Genomic DNA, 16,057 nt, shown 5'->3' on the forward strand with positions numbered 1-16,057 from the left:
TGGACATGACTGAGCAACTAAGCACACAGCACCGCAGTGAGAAGAAATGTGAATAAAATAGGAACTAGGGAATTTTCTGACAGTCCAGTGGTTAGGACTTGGCCATTTCATGGCCATGAGTCCAGGTTCAATCCCTGGTCAGGGAACTAAGATCCTGTAAGCTGCCAAAAAAAAAAAAAAAATGAACTGCATGCCAAAAATCATCTGACTTTCAAAGCAGATAAAAACGCTACCCTGTCACTGATCACTCTATAAGACTCACTATATTTCATTAATAATATACATTTATCTTAGGTTAATTTGGCTCCCCAAAGCCTGGCCCTTTATAGAAGCAGAATTCGTCATGTCTAATAGAACATGATTCAAGGAATTTACTCTAAAATGCCTTTCTTTCCAAACATCTGTAATTGATAACCCACAGCCTTGGGTTAAGCACCAACCTCTGACATTTCTCTTTGGAAATGAAAACTTCCTCTGCTTCAGTTCAGCTCAGTTCAGTCACTCAGTCCTGTCCGACTCCTTGTGACCCCATGGCCTGCAGCATGCCAGGCTTCCCTGTCTATCACCAACTCCCAGAGCTTGCTCAAACTCATGTCCATCAAGTTGGTGATGCCATCCAACCATCTCATCCTCTGTCGTCCCCTTCTCCTCCTGCCTGGGTGAGCTTGAAGTAACTCATATTTACACGGAATACTTGTATTAGGTACTTTCTCCCAGAGTGGGATAACGGAGATTAGAACAGAGCTCAAACTCTTATTCTAGAAGGATGATGAAAGTGGAGGAGAAAGGAGATGAAAGCATGCTAATGTTATGGGGGACACATGTACCAGGAGTGTTTGACATAGCATCACTATAGGATGGGTTTTGTCTGCATATTTACAAATGAAGAAATAGGGGCTCATGGAGTTTCTGCCAAACCAGTAGCTCATGGCTGGTGAGCTGCTGTGCTGACCTTTGACCCCATTAATTTCCGAGCTGAGACCTTGCTCCATGGATGCATCACCTGTGCCACATTTTTGCCAAGATCAAGCACCTGCCAAGAGGAGTCAGGGCGACCGCGTTGAGTGGCTGCCATGTGAATTACAAAAACGTCGCAACCACCAAGTGCATAACCATTGATCCTCCTGTTTGCCCCTCCAGGTGTGTACAGAAGGCAGACTGATTTTGGAGTTCACCTTTGACGACCTCATGAGAATAAAAACGTGGCACTTTACCATTAGACAGTACAGAGAGTTAGTCCCAAGAAGCATTCTAGCCATGCACGTAAGTACTTAGTTTCCATTTCACTTTCTTCCCTTTCATCCCCTCATCTTACCGGGAAAAGAGAAGCCCTGTTTTCTCACTGTGAAAGAGCTCCCAGAAACTTCACACTTTAGGCAATGAACTCTAAATTTTGAGTTTTCCCATCAACCATTTTCATCCACAGGCCCCTTTTGCCCTCCTTTGTTTCTGAGTTTGGTAAATTGTGAGACTACTTCCTTTCCTACTTTATTATTTTAAACTCCAAATGGAGGTTACCTCAATAAACAGTCTGTACTTTTCTTAAATTCCACGCATTTGTTATCAAGTACCACTCGGCCTGGGCTAATAAACCTGTTATGTATAAATGAGAGAAATAAAACAAGGAGTAGGAAAAACAGTTTCCAGTTTTTATTGGAACCTTCTGACAAGATGTGGGGTTCACATACCTCCAATGTGTGTGCACACACTTCCTAACCACAGCATTGGAAACCCGAGGAAGATCTGGGTTCCTCTTGATTGCATTTGGCTGTAAATCATATCAAATTGCTTGGACATCAAGAAGGTCCAAGGGTGGATTCGATGCCAATCTAGAGAGATGTTTTAATGGTAAGACCTGACAGAAACTCATCAGGTCAGTCCCGTAAGAAGGAATCACCAGGCATTGACTTAATAAATGCTTCTTCCAGAATGCACAATGTAGCAGTTTCTGAGAAAATGCTTTGGAGCAAAATCAGATTTGAGCCTGATTTTTAAGACCCTATGTGGTGAAAAGAGAATACAATTACAGTTGTAATTGCAGCCCACGCCAGTACTGAATGACAACCCGATCCAGGATTCTTGCCTAGAGAATCCCAAGGACAGAGGAGCCTGGTGGGCTACAGTCCATAGAGTCTCAGAGTCAGACACAACTGAAGTGACTTAGGATGTATGCACGCATGTCTACAGAGGACCCTCTTTTCAGAAATTGAGATGAAAAATGGCAAGCTATTTTCACCTACATTAGTTTGTTTTTTTGTTTGTTTGTTTGTTTTTTTATCTACACAAAGCCAATTGGTTGCATTACTCTGAGGGATATTAAGTACAGAAAAAGAATAAATTAAGATGTTGGTATAACCTAGATGGTCTCAGGAATGCAGACCCGGAGGCAAGAAGATGTTTACTTAAGACTTCCTCTGTTTAGCAATAGTTTGTATCTATCAAGAGTTTATATCTATCAAGAAAGAAGGAAAAACAAACAGAAAGAAAGAGCAGTGACTAAGAGACTCACCTTACAACGGAATCCAGAAAGAATCTGTTTTCTTTTCTTGCCAAACAGAACACTGGGGGTGGCCCATGAAACATGACATCTAGATATTTTTAATGTGGCTGATATTTCTGAAAATAGAATGCATACCTTTACAGTCCTTCAGGATTAAAGTTGTTGAGGACATCTATTTGTAGCCTCAGCTTAATGGAGAGGAGAGTTAGACATTTTTAATATATATGTATTAATATATTTCGTGGCAGTTCCAAAATTTTCAAATATAGGACTCAACTCCAAGCTGCTACAAACACTGTCATGAGATTTCCTTGGTGACCCAGTGGTTAAGAATCCACATTTCCTTTGCTGGGGTCTCAGGTTCTATCCCTGGTCTAGGAACAAAGATCCCCCATGCCTCATGATGTGGTCAAAAATAAAATAGAAATGTGTCCTCCCCCCATAAATAACATTAGTAGATAATTAATAGAGATTAGAATAAAAAATTTGAAGATCTTTAAAAAAAAAAAAACTATTATCATAACCCACAGCAAAGGCCAGTCCTAAAGCATGTGTGCGTGTGTGCTAAGTCACTTCAGTCATGTCCAACTCTTTGCGACCCCATGGACTATAGCCTGGCCAGGCTCCTCTATCCATGGTAATTTTCAGGCAAGAATACTGGAGTAGGTTGTCATTTCCTTCTCCAGGGAATCTTCTCCACCCAGGGATCAAACCCAAGTCTCTTACATCTTCTGCATTAACATTGGCAGGAAGGTTCTTTACCGCTAGCACCACCTGGGAAGCCCTAAAACATGGTTCTGCCAAACCCAGACCCCACCTCCCCTCAGAGTTAAGGGGGTGCCAGGGACCTGGAGGTGTCCTGATCGGGCTTAATAACCCTCCTCTGGAAGACACAAGGCCTCTCACAGAGGAAGTAAAGTCCTTTCTCCCATCTGACTCAGTTCAGTTCTCCCTGGCAATGAGTCTTGCACCATTGATCCAAAGGTGACCTTGAGCGTTATATGCAAGTATCTTCAAAATGTAAAATAAATTCTCTCCAGCAACCTACCCTCTGAGAAAAACTGGCAAGTTGCATGTCTTAGCAGCAGTAACACAGTCGGGACTTCCTTGATACCATCTTGAGGGGATAAAATATTTGATTTTCTTTTTCCTGTTTAGGCACAAGATCCTCAGGTCTTGGATCAGCTGTCCAAAAACATCACCAGGATGGGGCTGACAAATTTCACCCTCAACTACCTCAGGGTAAGACCAATGGGCTGAGGATATTTCCCATTGAGTTTGAAAAGTGTTTTAGAGATTTATGTGTATCTTGAACCAAGGAATTAAAATGAGGTAATCTAGCACAATACATATGTCTTTTTAAAATGTATCTTATTCAAGTATAGTTAATTTACAATGTTGTGTTAATTTCTACTGTACAGCAAAGTGATTCAGTTATACATATATATATATATATATATACTTGCTCTTTCATTTCGTATTCTTCCCCATTATAGTTATCACAGGATATCGATACAGCTCCCTGTGCTGTACAGTAGGAGTTAGTCATTTATCCATTCTGTGTATGGTGGTTTGCATCTGCAGATCCAGAACTCCCAATTCATCTCTCCCTTGGCAATCACAAGGCTGTTCCCTGTAGCTGTCAGGCTCTTTTGCAAATAAGTTCATTGTGTCTTATTTTAGATGCCACATGTATATGATATTCTATTCTAAGAAGTATTTGTCTTTCTTCTTCTAACATACTTCACTCAGTATGAGCATCTCTAGCTCCATCCATGTTGCTGCAAATGATGCTATTTCATTCTTTTCTGTGGCTGAGCAATATTCCACTGTATACGTGTACCACATCTTACTTATCCATTCATCTACTGATAGACATTTAGGTTGTACCCAGGCCTTGGCGATTGTGAATAGTAGCACAATGTGTATGTCTTACACCACTGTGTGTGCATGTGTGTGTCTGTGTGTGATCGATGGATGATTGGATTTAACTAACAAAAAGCATTGAGCCTAGACTTTGTCAGGGTGGAGCATCTTCGCTACGTTTATATGACTCCCAGAATGAATTATTCAAAGGCTGGCAATGTCTCTCTTATCAAATGCTTCAGTGCCGTGTCCCTTCTGATTGTCTCAAGTCGCCAATGTACTGTTGCCGAGTTCATAGTCTCTGTGTCTGCGTCCAGGGACTCCTCACGCGTAAGGAGGCTCAGTGTGCCTTCCAGAGAGGGTCCCCTGAAGAAACTCACCTCGGTGCTGGAACACAGACATTTATTTCTAAGGCTTGTTGGGGACTCTGTGTGTAACGTGTAATCGGTTTTCTGGTTTAGATATAGAGTGAATTTTTATTCAAAAAAAAATTAAATGTAAGGCAAAACTCTCTGCCCACATAATACAGCCTCCAGAGTTGGTCTCTGGAGACAAACATCTTTATATTGGTCTATGCTAACAACTACAGTAACATAGTTGGTCAGGGTAACAAACATCACACTGTTTCTTTTTTAAATATTCTATACTCATTTTTATATATCAGTGTTATTTATATTTTTAAATTTACTTTTGATCAGAGTATAATTGCTTTACAATGTTGCATTGATTTCTGCTGTACCACAAAGTGAATCAGCTGTGTGTGTATATATACCCGCTCCTTCTTGAGCTCCCCTCCCACCCACCCCCACCCCCACCCCTCTAGGTCATTACTGAGCACTGAAGTGCTGCACAGTAGATGGCCACTAACTGTCTGTTTTACATGAGGTGATGTATATATGATCCCCTGAGGAGGGCACGGCAACCCACTCCAGTATCCTTGCCTGGAGAATCCCATGGACAGAGGAGCCTGGCGGGCTGCAGTCCACAGGGTTGCACAGAGTCAGACACAACTGAAGCAACTTTGCACACACACGTGCACGCTGTATATATGTCAATGCTGTTTTCAGTGTGGAGTGGCAGTCACCACGCTGCAAGCAGAGGATACGGTTTCCTTCATAAAGCCAGCATCGCCTTCCAGAACGAACAGGAAGGCAGTGGCCACGGTCCCCATCCCTCTGCCTCTGAGTTGCTGGCTTCCACATCGCCCTGCTTCTCCAGGGGCCCACCCCATTGGAGTGTTTATGCCATTGTTTCTTTTCCTTTTTATCTACCTGAAAACTTATATTTACTATTAGATGAAAGCATTGGAACGTGTTCATTTATTTGGCAGTTGATTCTGAGAGGTGGAAAGAATCAGATTCATAGTAAATTCACCTTTAAGCTTTTAAAAATGTCAATTAAACAAGAAGGAAAACCGCAGTGCTGTAGGATCTATTCAGCTCAAAAATAGTAAAATGGTTGATATTATCAAATTCGAAGGCTAGAAAATAATATACGGATAATTTCTTTATCCTTAAGGGCAGGCTTGTGAATCTTATTTTGAATTCGCAGTCCTCTAAGTTCGCGTTTGCATACTTCTACATGTTGAAATGCTTTGGCGGGACTTTCTCTTCTGTAAATGAAGAATGATTTTCACAAATGTTTCCAAATTGTGCCCTCATTGGAACGTGACGGGCCCTGAACTAGATGCTGAAGATTCAAAGACAAAAGTCATGGCACCCGTTACAAAGAAACCCTCCCCTATGAGGGTTTATAAAGAGAGATCATTGTATATGAAAGGGTGAATATCATGATAGAAGTTTCCAGACTGAGCTACGGGAATACAAGATAGACATCTCCGGTGAATCAACCAGAGAAGGCTTCATGGAGGAGGTGATGCCTGAGCAGAGTGTGAAAGAATGAACAAAGAAAAGCCAAAGGAGGAGGAAAGCCTTTTCCATCAGAGGGAGCGGAAGGAGCACAGGTTAGGGAATGGGAAGCCGAGCAGTTTGGTGATGCTGAGATGTGAAGGGAGAGGCCGAGAAGAGGAGGGAGAGAGAGTTAGTTGGGAGCCAGGTCTTGGAGCAACTGGCTGGCCGGGGTACCGGGTCCAGGAACCCCCGAAAAGATTAAACATGAGGATAGCAGGGTCTCCGTCCTGAGTAAAGGAAGAAGAGTCTTCTATTCGGTTTAGATGCCCCAGAACCAAATCCAGCTGTTGTGGCAAGACCCAGAGTCAGCCTCACTCCCCGCCACCTCACGCCAACGCGCCCGCCATCTTGGACGCCCTCAGCCAGGGCGCTCCCCGCTAAACGGCCCCCTGGTTCCTGCTCAGAGGGAAACCAGGGTCTGCCCAGGAGGCGGGGTCCGAGGAGAGAGCTCTCAGCGGGATAGATGAGGCTGCGTTCTCCCCAGCCTCCAGGCTCTGCGTTCAGCACTGGCACCCGTAAGGGCTGCTGGCACAGAGCCGGTAGGACATGGGGGTCTTCGGTGCTGTTCCAGCCACAGGAATTCAGAAGGCGGCCCCACACCACCCGGCATTGCGTCTTGTCAGGGGCCAGGAGAGATTTCCTTTGAACCATCTAATGATGCCTCTCCTTAGGCAGATAGAGAAGTCCCACACTACATGTCCTCAGCTGACACCTCCAAGGAATCTGGGACTTTGGCGTCCATCCTGGACTCGGTTGCTCAGTCTCTGCTGAGGTCTTGAACGGACTATTACATATTTCAGCTGCATTTAAACACAGAGCGATAAATGCTGAATTTCCCTCCTCCCTACATGCCCCACCCGCCCAGCTCCTCTGTTGTCATCAGTAAAATGGTGACCTTCACCGTGGGATCAGCAAGGTTCACTGGTCCCCAGGTCTGCAGTCTTTTGATTGCAGCCTGTAAAGAGTAAGGACATCATACCAGCAGAGAGGGAATGGCATCAGGCCCTCTGCTGATAATGACATGGGGAACCATGTATGGTTTGGGGCAACAGAGAGATGCATTTCCAATGCTACCACCTAAAGTGAAGTACTGCAGGCTGTCCTGATGTAGCTGGACTCCACAATGGCCCATGTGAAACAGTGCACACTTTCACTTTCCCATAAAAGAGCTGGCACAGGGGACAGAAATAAAATCAGTCACCCAGCTTTATGCCCCCAAATGACAGACCAGAACTTGAACTCTAGAATCTATATGCTCCATGGCGAAACACTGCCTTTCTAGTAAGAATGTACAATGATGATTTAAAAATTATTTTTGTAATGACATATAGTTGATTTACAATTTGTGTTAGTTTCAAGTGTACAGCTAAGTGATTCATAAATATATATGGTATATGCATATATATATATATTCTTTTTCAGATTCTTTTCCATTCTAGGTTATTGCAAGATATTGAATATAGTCCCTTGTGCTATGCAATGCATTCTTGTTGTTTATCTATTTATATACAGTAGTGTGGGTCTGCTCATCTCAAACCTACCCCCTTCCCCTTTGGCAATTGTAAGTTTGTGTCCTATGTCTGTGAGTCTATTTCTGTTTTGTAAGTAAGTTCATTTGCATAGTTTTTTTGTTTTTGTTTTGTTTTTGTTTTTTTTAGATTCCACAAATAAGTGACAGCCTATGATATTTAGTTTGTCTGTCTGACCTACTTCACTTAGTATGACACTCTCTAGGTCCATCCATGTTCTGCAAACAGTATTCTCATAGAATGATGATATTGATAGGAATTGGATCATGTCTTTCCCGCCTTGACAGAGAAGTCAGTGTTTCTCACTGGATCCTTAATCTCCTTTACCGAAAGTTATGTCAGCTCCTTGTAGGGTTTAGTGTAAGGATTTGTTGTTGTTGTTGTTTAGTTGCTAAGTCATGTCCAGCTCTTTCTGACCTCATGGACTGTAGCCCACCAAGCTCCTCTGTCCATGGGACTTCCCAGGCAAGGATACTGGAGTGGGTTGCCATTTCTTCCTCCAGGGGATCTTCCCAACTCAGGGATCTAACCCGTGTCTCTGGCCTCTTCTGCAGTGCAGGTGAATTCTTCACCACTGAGCCACCTGGGAAGCCCAATGTGAGGATTAAGAGAGAGAACCCACACAGAGGGCTTAGCCCAAGGTCTCGGCCAGAAAGTGCCCACTCAGCATTTGTCGCCATAGTTTACCGAGCGCCTGTTATGTGTCGTCTTTGTCCTCCAGCCGGGAACTCCTTGGAGCAACATGGCCTCTGGCTCTCTCCTCTCACTCACAGTCCTCCCAACACCACTTGGCTTCCCAGGCTCATGCATTCTGGTTCAGTGGCCATTTGCTTTTCTTGCCTCCACTCACCCGACCCCTTACTCACCTATTGATTGGTTCAGGACACTTTCTGAACCCACTCCGTCTTCCTGGCAGTGTGCCAGGGGATGGCCCTCCATCATGGAGCTGTGGCCTCCTTCCTAGGGTAGTGGTCACAGGCTGGTGGGCGAAGCTGGCAGGGAGAGGTGTGCTGGCTTGGAGGGGTGTGCAAGGCCCATGAGAAGAGCCTGGGGAGGGACCTGTGGGTCTCGCGGGGAAGGTGGTCAGCGTAGAAGCCAACCTCCCATCCACAACCCCTCAGGGCAGCTGAGGACCGCTTGGCAGGTCATGGCTGAGCAGAATCTCAAACTAGAGCCCAAAACCAGCACACAGGGCTTCCACGACAAGACCTGGCCTGGTCAGTGGTCACCAAGAATGAGAAATAAAGCTTAATTTCTTCATTTTAGAACCAGGATCTAACATTTTCCTAGTACTCTTATCACCTAATATTTGCAAAACAGTTGAGCAGTAAGAAAATACATTTATTGGGATTTCCTTGATGGTCCAGAGTGGTTACGACTTCACACTTTCAGTGCAAACCGTACGGGCCCAATCCCTGGTCAAGGAACTAGATTCCACATGCTGAGCAGCCAAAAAAAAAAAAAAAAAAAAAAGAGGAAAGAAAATAATTTTATTTATAAAAACTACTTTAAAAGCTCTCCCATCCTTCTGAGGAAATGGGCTTTTGGCTCCAGCCTCAGAAAGTCACCTGAAGAGTTGTTTCAACAGAGTTAGCCAGGAATTTCACTAGCCACACCCAGCATCGGAAGAAGAAGTCAGACATTTTATCTGGGCAGATACTAATCCAGGGCCTTCTGAATCACAGGAAGAATTTTAAACATCAATGCGCCCTGCTTTGGAAAGGTGGGATAGGAGATCTTTAAATACTTCAGACATCTGAAATTTCAATAAGCTTTGTCTTTCAGGAACCAAAATTAAGCAATACAGGAGGTAAGCAGTTATGATTACCCAGCTTTGCCTGAAATTCCCAATCGCTGTCCGGGGGCCTGTGGGAGGGGTTACAAGGAGGCGGCTCCCCCAGTTAGAGGAAGGAGCTGGCGAAGCACACGGCCCAGCTCCGAGAGGTGAACACGGATGACGTTGCTGGAGCAGCTGGCAGTGCGCTGCTGGGGACTCTGTGGACCTGATGCTTTTGAAGTGACCACAGACCGGCTGTTGTCCTTTAATCTGAGTTGTCAGGTTGCCTGCGTTCCCTCGGCCACCTCCAGCACATCAAGGCTGGAGGGGCGTGGTGCCCGGGGGTGTGCTGGCCGGCTCGCTGGTCCCCGCGGAGCAGAACGTAGGCTTGAGGAGGCAGAGCAGGGATGGCTTCCTGACCACGTGCAGCCTCCCTTCCCCTGGATGCCTTCTTATGACCTCCGGGAGGCCAGGGCTTACTGACCTTGTGTCCCTGGGGTAGTTCTCCTGGCTGCCGCCGGGCTGGGAACGGGCATGCAGAGTGAGCAGTTGTTAGGAGTCCCGGAAACTGGGTGGTGTGTTTCACGAACGTGTCCACTGTCTCCTGGAGGCGAAGGAATTTACTATCATGAGGGTGATGGCGCCCCTCAATCAGTGTGTTCTGGGGAGGGAACGCTAGATCTAGAAGCAGGTGGGAGTTCAGGCATATGTTCCATGCCATGTTTGCTGGACACAGCAGCAGACAGGCTGTCCTTCCAATCTTCTGAAGAGCTTGGTCTACGGGAAGGCCAGGTGCCCTTGGAGAGGCATGGGGAGTCCAGGTCAATGAGACCCGCCTGTGTAGTTCATCAGTACCCCGCCCCGCCCCACCCCCCCAGCACCCCCCCCCCCCACACCACATCCTCCTTCCGCCATTATTCATGGTTCATCCCACAAGCATCTATGAGACACCACTTATCCATCATCCTTAAGGAGATCACTGTCTAGTAAGCGAGAAAGAAAAAAGACTCTGCTGGGAGAGACATCTGCCTGGTTACAGCAATGCACAAAATGCTAGCTAACATCACTGAGTGTTTCCTTCGTGCCAGGCATGCTGCTGTGCTCTGGGCAAGGAGTTATTTCATTTATTTTTTTTAATGCTCACAACTTTATGGGACTCTTGTTGGCCCTTTTTTGCAGGTGAGAAAACTGAGACTTAGGGAGGTACTTCCCCAAGGTCGCAGGGCCGGTGAATGGCTGAGAAGGGATTAGAACCCACAGTCTGACTCCAGACACAAAGAACAGAGAGATTGTTGGATGGTGGGGGTGGGAGGCCAAGTCTCCAAGGAGGAACTGGCTCTTGAATTGACTCTGAAAGATGAGTATGTGGTCCCATCCAGGAGTAGCATCAGAGAAGGATGGATAAAACTGGGGGTATGGATGAATTCTAGGCAGTTTCACTTGTTCAGTCACTAAGTCATGTCTGACTCTTTGAGACCCCCTGGACTGCAGCACGCCACCAGGTCTCCCTGTCCTCCGCTATCTCCCGGAGTTTGCTCAAGTTCATGTCCATTGCCTGGGTGATCCATCCAACCACCTCATCCTCTGCTGCCCCCTTCCCTTCCTGCCCCCAATCTTTTCCAGCATCAGGGTATTTTCCAATAAGTTGGCTTCATATGACTGGAATGTAAATTTTAAGCTTGTTTAACTTGGGTGTAAGGGTGAGACAGACAAGAGTATATATCTGAGGACTGCCGCTTGCTAGCTGTGTGACCTTGGAAAAGTTACTTGACCTTTCTGAGCCTGTTTCCCTATTTAGGAAATGGGGTGTAACACCCCCTTAACTGATTTCCAGTGAGATACATTCATGTGGAGCTCCCTTCTCTTTGCAAGCACACTCTTGTAGGGTCTCTGGTCCTTTCTTCTCAGTGGGATCAAGTCATTCATCAGATTCCCCTGTGTTCAGAGCTTATGAGAAGAGTTCCAGTTGATCAGAACACCCAGAAGTCCTATCCTTCTTTATTTCCATTTCATGAAAGTGAAAACCCTTTCTAACTCAGGGTTTGAAATTGCCACCATCCCAGATTTCTTATATGCAGTTCTTATATGTGAATGTTTACTGTGTGGAGGATTTATTTTCTTTAAATAGCTTCAAAGATAAGACTTTAAAATTGAAACTGAAATAACTGACGTCTGTTTCATTTCCTATCCCATAAAAAGAATGAAGGTTGGTAATGCAGAAACCCTGTCCGTAAGCATTTAAAGGAAACCCCCGCGAATTTCTGCCTTGGCTGTAAGTGGGGTGTGCCATTTTCACTCATCTGCTGTCAACAGTAGAAACAATCTCTGCCCACTGGATACCGCAGGATAACAGCGCTTTATCCCTTGACAATGTGGGGTAGTTTGGCTTTGTGTTTAAATTTTAAGTCAATCATCTGGCCAAGAGACATTTTGGGTGGCACCTACTAGGCCCTGGGCACAAAAGGAACAAGGTATGGTGTTGATAAGGATGGATAAGGCACATTCCCTTTTGTGAGGAGCTGAAGACACTGTGATAGGTAGGTCTGTTCACAGTTCACACTGCCCAGCCTCAGCTGGGGACCTCAGATCACCCCAGAATGTTCCTCTGCTCCTAATACGCACCCATGTCGGTCTCAGCAGATGACAAGCTGCACCCACGTAGTTTCTAGTGTGCCCATCAAGTGCTCTGCTCCCGACTTTGGCTCTCAAAGCCCTCCACGGTGGGGCCTCTGCGCTTCCCAGCCTTGGTCCACCTCCCTTCCCCACTTATGTGTCATCCTGTAGCCACACGGACCAGCTGCCCATCCCCAAACTGGCCATGCTCTTTTGCCTACATGCCTTGGCAGTGTGCCTCACTGCCTGGACCGCGGTTCCTACCCTCCCTTCCATCCGATTTCCCCAGTCTAGCTCCTCCTCATCCTTCAGGACCCATTGTCCATCCCCTCTTCTGAGCATCTCTCTCTGACTCTCAGTGGGGGTACCTGTCCCTCCCTGGTGCCCCTGATGTCCTGCACACGTGATATGCGGCTTACATCTCAGCAGATCCTGTGTAGGAATCGTCTCTCCATGCGCCTGTTTGTCTCCATGTTTAGTCTCTCCTTGTTTCCTGTGTGAGACTCAGAGGAACCCGAGAACAAGTTGACTGTCTTGTATTTCTAGGGCCTAACAAGGTCTAGATCACAATAAGTGATTCGCTCAGTCATGTCTGACTCTTTGCAACCCCATGGACCATAGCCCCCCAGGCTCCTTTATCCATGGGATTCTCCAGGCAAGAATACTGGAGTGGGTATCCATTCCCTTTTCCAGGGGATCTTCCTGACCCAGGGAATCGAACTCAGGTCTCCTGCATTGCAGGGGGATTCTTTACTGTCTGAGCCATCAGGGAAACTGGTAGGCACCCAGTAAATGCCTCTTGAATGGATGATTGGTGGATGGGAGTTTGGTGAATGGAAGGCTGGATTTTGAATGACATACACACACACAAAGTAATAGAACTCAGATGAATTCACTTGCCCTGCAGCATCTAAAAAACAATGTGTGATTCATTTTCAAAGTTGCTACCTAGAACTTTACCATGAAATCTAAAAAGAAGCAGAGTTGAATGCGTTGAGGAAATGAAAGAAACGTGGCACGGGGCCTTTGGATCACTCCAGTGTGCAGAATCTCCACTTAAAGTACTCAGACTTCCCAAAGCTTTTACTCTAAAACCGCTCTGAATCAGTATGTAATTTTTGCCCTAAGTGCCATTATGGCCATCTCATCATTTTGGAAATATCTTCTTTAAATTCTTGAGGACACATTTCTTAGTGGGTGATTATTGTTGCCTATTTTCTTTGGCCAGCTTTTCCTGGTGCCTGAATGCACACACTTCTTTAAGCATTTTGTTTTGTTTAATGCAGCTTTAAAACATCTTGGGCTTCTCTGGTGGCTCAAATGGTAAAGAATCCGCCTGCAATGCAGGAGACTCGGGTTCAATCCATGGGTCAGGAAAATCCCCTGGAGAAGAGAATGGCTACACACTCCAGTATTCTTGCCTGGAGAATTCCATGGACAGAGGAGCCTGGCAGGCTACAGTCTATGGGGTCGCAAAGAGTTGGACATGACTGAGCAATTAATAATGCTAAAGCATCTTATTGTCCTGTATCCCAGCCAAAAGCTATTTTCTTTGTGGGTCTTACTCTTTATCCATCTATATGCATAATTTCTGCATAAATGTAATCAGTACACATACGATTTCTTAATGTTATTTGGTAAACACTTTTGCCTGTTTCTACGTAGTCATCATATAAACCATTTATAATAGCTGCAAATACCAGTGTGAGGGTAATTTAATCATTTCTCTAAATGTTGAAACTGAGTCATATGCAAGTTGTTGCTTTCATTAATACCATTCCTCTAAATGCCCTAGCCATGTCTTGCTCTCAGTGGTGTTCTCTGCAGAGGCTGAACTGTTGAGGCCACGTAGTGAGTAAAACAGATGTGCTTCAGAATCAGAGCAATGTGGGTCCAGATCCTAGCCCCCTTATGACCTATATCAGTCTTGAACAAGTTTAAATTCTCTGAACCCCACTCTCGTCATCTGAAAATCAGGAAGAATAATGTCTCACAGGTTGGCACAAATTACGATTTATAAGATTAGATCAGCTACAAACTATAAGATCCTGGCACAGGCGGCTCAGTGGGTAAAGAATCAGCCTACAGTATGGCAGACACAGGAGATGTGGGTTCCATCCTTGGGTTAGGAAGATACCCTGGAGGAAGTAAGAGTGGCAACCCACTCCAGGATCCTTGCCTGGAGCATCCCATGGGCAGAGGAGCCTGGCGGTCTATAGTCCATGGGGTCACAAAGAGTCAAACATGACTAAAGTGACTGAGCACGCATGCACACAGCATACAGAAGGAGCATAATAAACCCTAGTCCTCTCCTGTGTTGTCCAGAGCAGTGGGTCAGGACTCCAAGGTCACTATTGATTGACCGCCTTAATTTCTCAGATCTCCAGTTTTCTCACATGTGAGTGATTACTTACACTGTGAATAGCAAGAATCACACTGCTGGCGAGGGTTAAAACGATAATGCATGTGAAGAGCACATGTTATTCGAAATGACTACACCAGGAAGCCAAATAACTCCCATTCCATTTATCATCTCCTGTACATCGGTCATGGCCTTGAATTCTACACTGACATTCTGAAGCCAGATGATAGGAAGAAAAAAAAGAGAAGGGATTTGCAAATGACAGCTGCCAAGAAGGGGGGCAAGAAAGAGTCTGAGGCACGTGCCAAATATTTGAAACTCCCTTTTCAATAGAAATGTTATTACAAACATCTCACCATCATCACTGGGTGTTTTCAATGCTATTTATAACCTTTTGTTGTTGTTAAGTCTATCCCTTCAAAAATGCAGTATCCTCAACTGGCCTTGATAGTTTGAGTTTTCACAGTTAATGTTTTCTGACCCTGTACCTTTAATTTCCCAAGTGAATGAAGATTTTTTGTGTGATTGTTAGGCCCTAAAGAGCACTGGTCCCTGCTTGTAGCTTGTACTGATACCAAAGGAGTATCGTCCAGTGCCTGGAAGAACTAGGCAATTTGCTTTGGAAAATGACCCTCAACTGAATGACCCCAAGTGGCCTTTTGTGGGGAGAGTGACCGTGGCAGGAGTCAGCCCTTTGAAATCCTGCCAAGAGTTTCTGTTGTTGCTGCTGTTTTGTGAGGCTTGACTGCCAGCCAGGATGTTTTCCTTGGTTTTATGGCACGAGAAAGGATGGCAATCCAACCCCCTTTCCTGTCTACATGCCAGGCCAAGCCTGAGGGTGGAACAGGATCCTTGTTCAGAGACTGAGATGAACTATGGCGGTCCCGTGGTGATGGGCTGGCACCTGGGCAGACCGTTCACTCTTCTTGCGGGCAGACCAGCAGCACAGACTTCCTAAGCACTAAAGTGAGGGGGTGACCATCCCAGCAGATCTCCTGGGCTTCCCACAGCACCTGCTCCATATGATCCTCCAACGGCTCACAGCCTAAAGCATGGATCACCGCAGGCTTGCAGTTCATGATCGGTTTGTGATAAGTTCAGAAAACGAGAATTAAAAGCCTTAAAATGACTACAGCAGTTGGACATCGCCAGGACATCCAAGTTCATGCAGTGGACTCAACCCACTGACCAGGCTATGAAGGGGTTCGGGTGTTGTCCGACTCACGGAGCGTGTGGTCACTAGTCAAGGGCATGTGACTCACAGTTGGAGAAGCACTGGCTTAGAGCGTCAGACGTGGAACGGATTCAAAGAACATTCAGCACCATCGGGACCATCATAACACCGTTAGTGAGGCAGGAGCTTCTCTGTGCTCTCAGCAAAAGGATGAGACAGCAATTATTATCCACATTTTACAGATGAAAGTCAGTCGGTGCCTAAGGTTGCTAAGCTGGTCCTGGCAGCAACGCTTCCTGGCTCGGCCCCGAGCCTGCGTCCCACCC

At 45.7% G+C, this 16,057-nt stretch overlaps 1 protein-coding gene across 7 annotated transcripts in view; it reads left to right on the plus strand.

Annotated features, from left to right (window-relative positions):
- LDB2 (LIM domain binding 2) overlaps nucleotides 1-16,057 on the plus strand; it is a 459,965-nt gene that overhangs the window by 387,090 nt on the left and 56,818 nt on the right. For all 7 annotated transcript variants that reach the window (XM_006054967.4, XM_006054966.4, XM_006054968.4 and 4 more), the window contains exons 4-5: nucleotides 1,141-1,263; nucleotides 3,659-3,742. In XM_006054967.4, coding sequence (XP_006055029.1) covers nucleotides 1,141-1,263; nucleotides 3,659-3,742 — 207 coding nt within the window. The remainder of the gene's footprint in view (nucleotides 1-1,140; nucleotides 1,264-3,658; nucleotides 3,743-16,057) is intronic.

The sequence above is a fragment of the Bubalus bubalis genome, chromosome 7 (assembly GCF_019923935.1).
Source record: "Bubalus bubalis isolate 160015118507 breed Murrah chromosome 7, NDDB_SH_1, whole genome shotgun sequence".
NCBI lineage: Eukaryota > Metazoa > Chordata > Mammalia > Artiodactyla > Bovidae > Bubalus > Bubalus bubalis.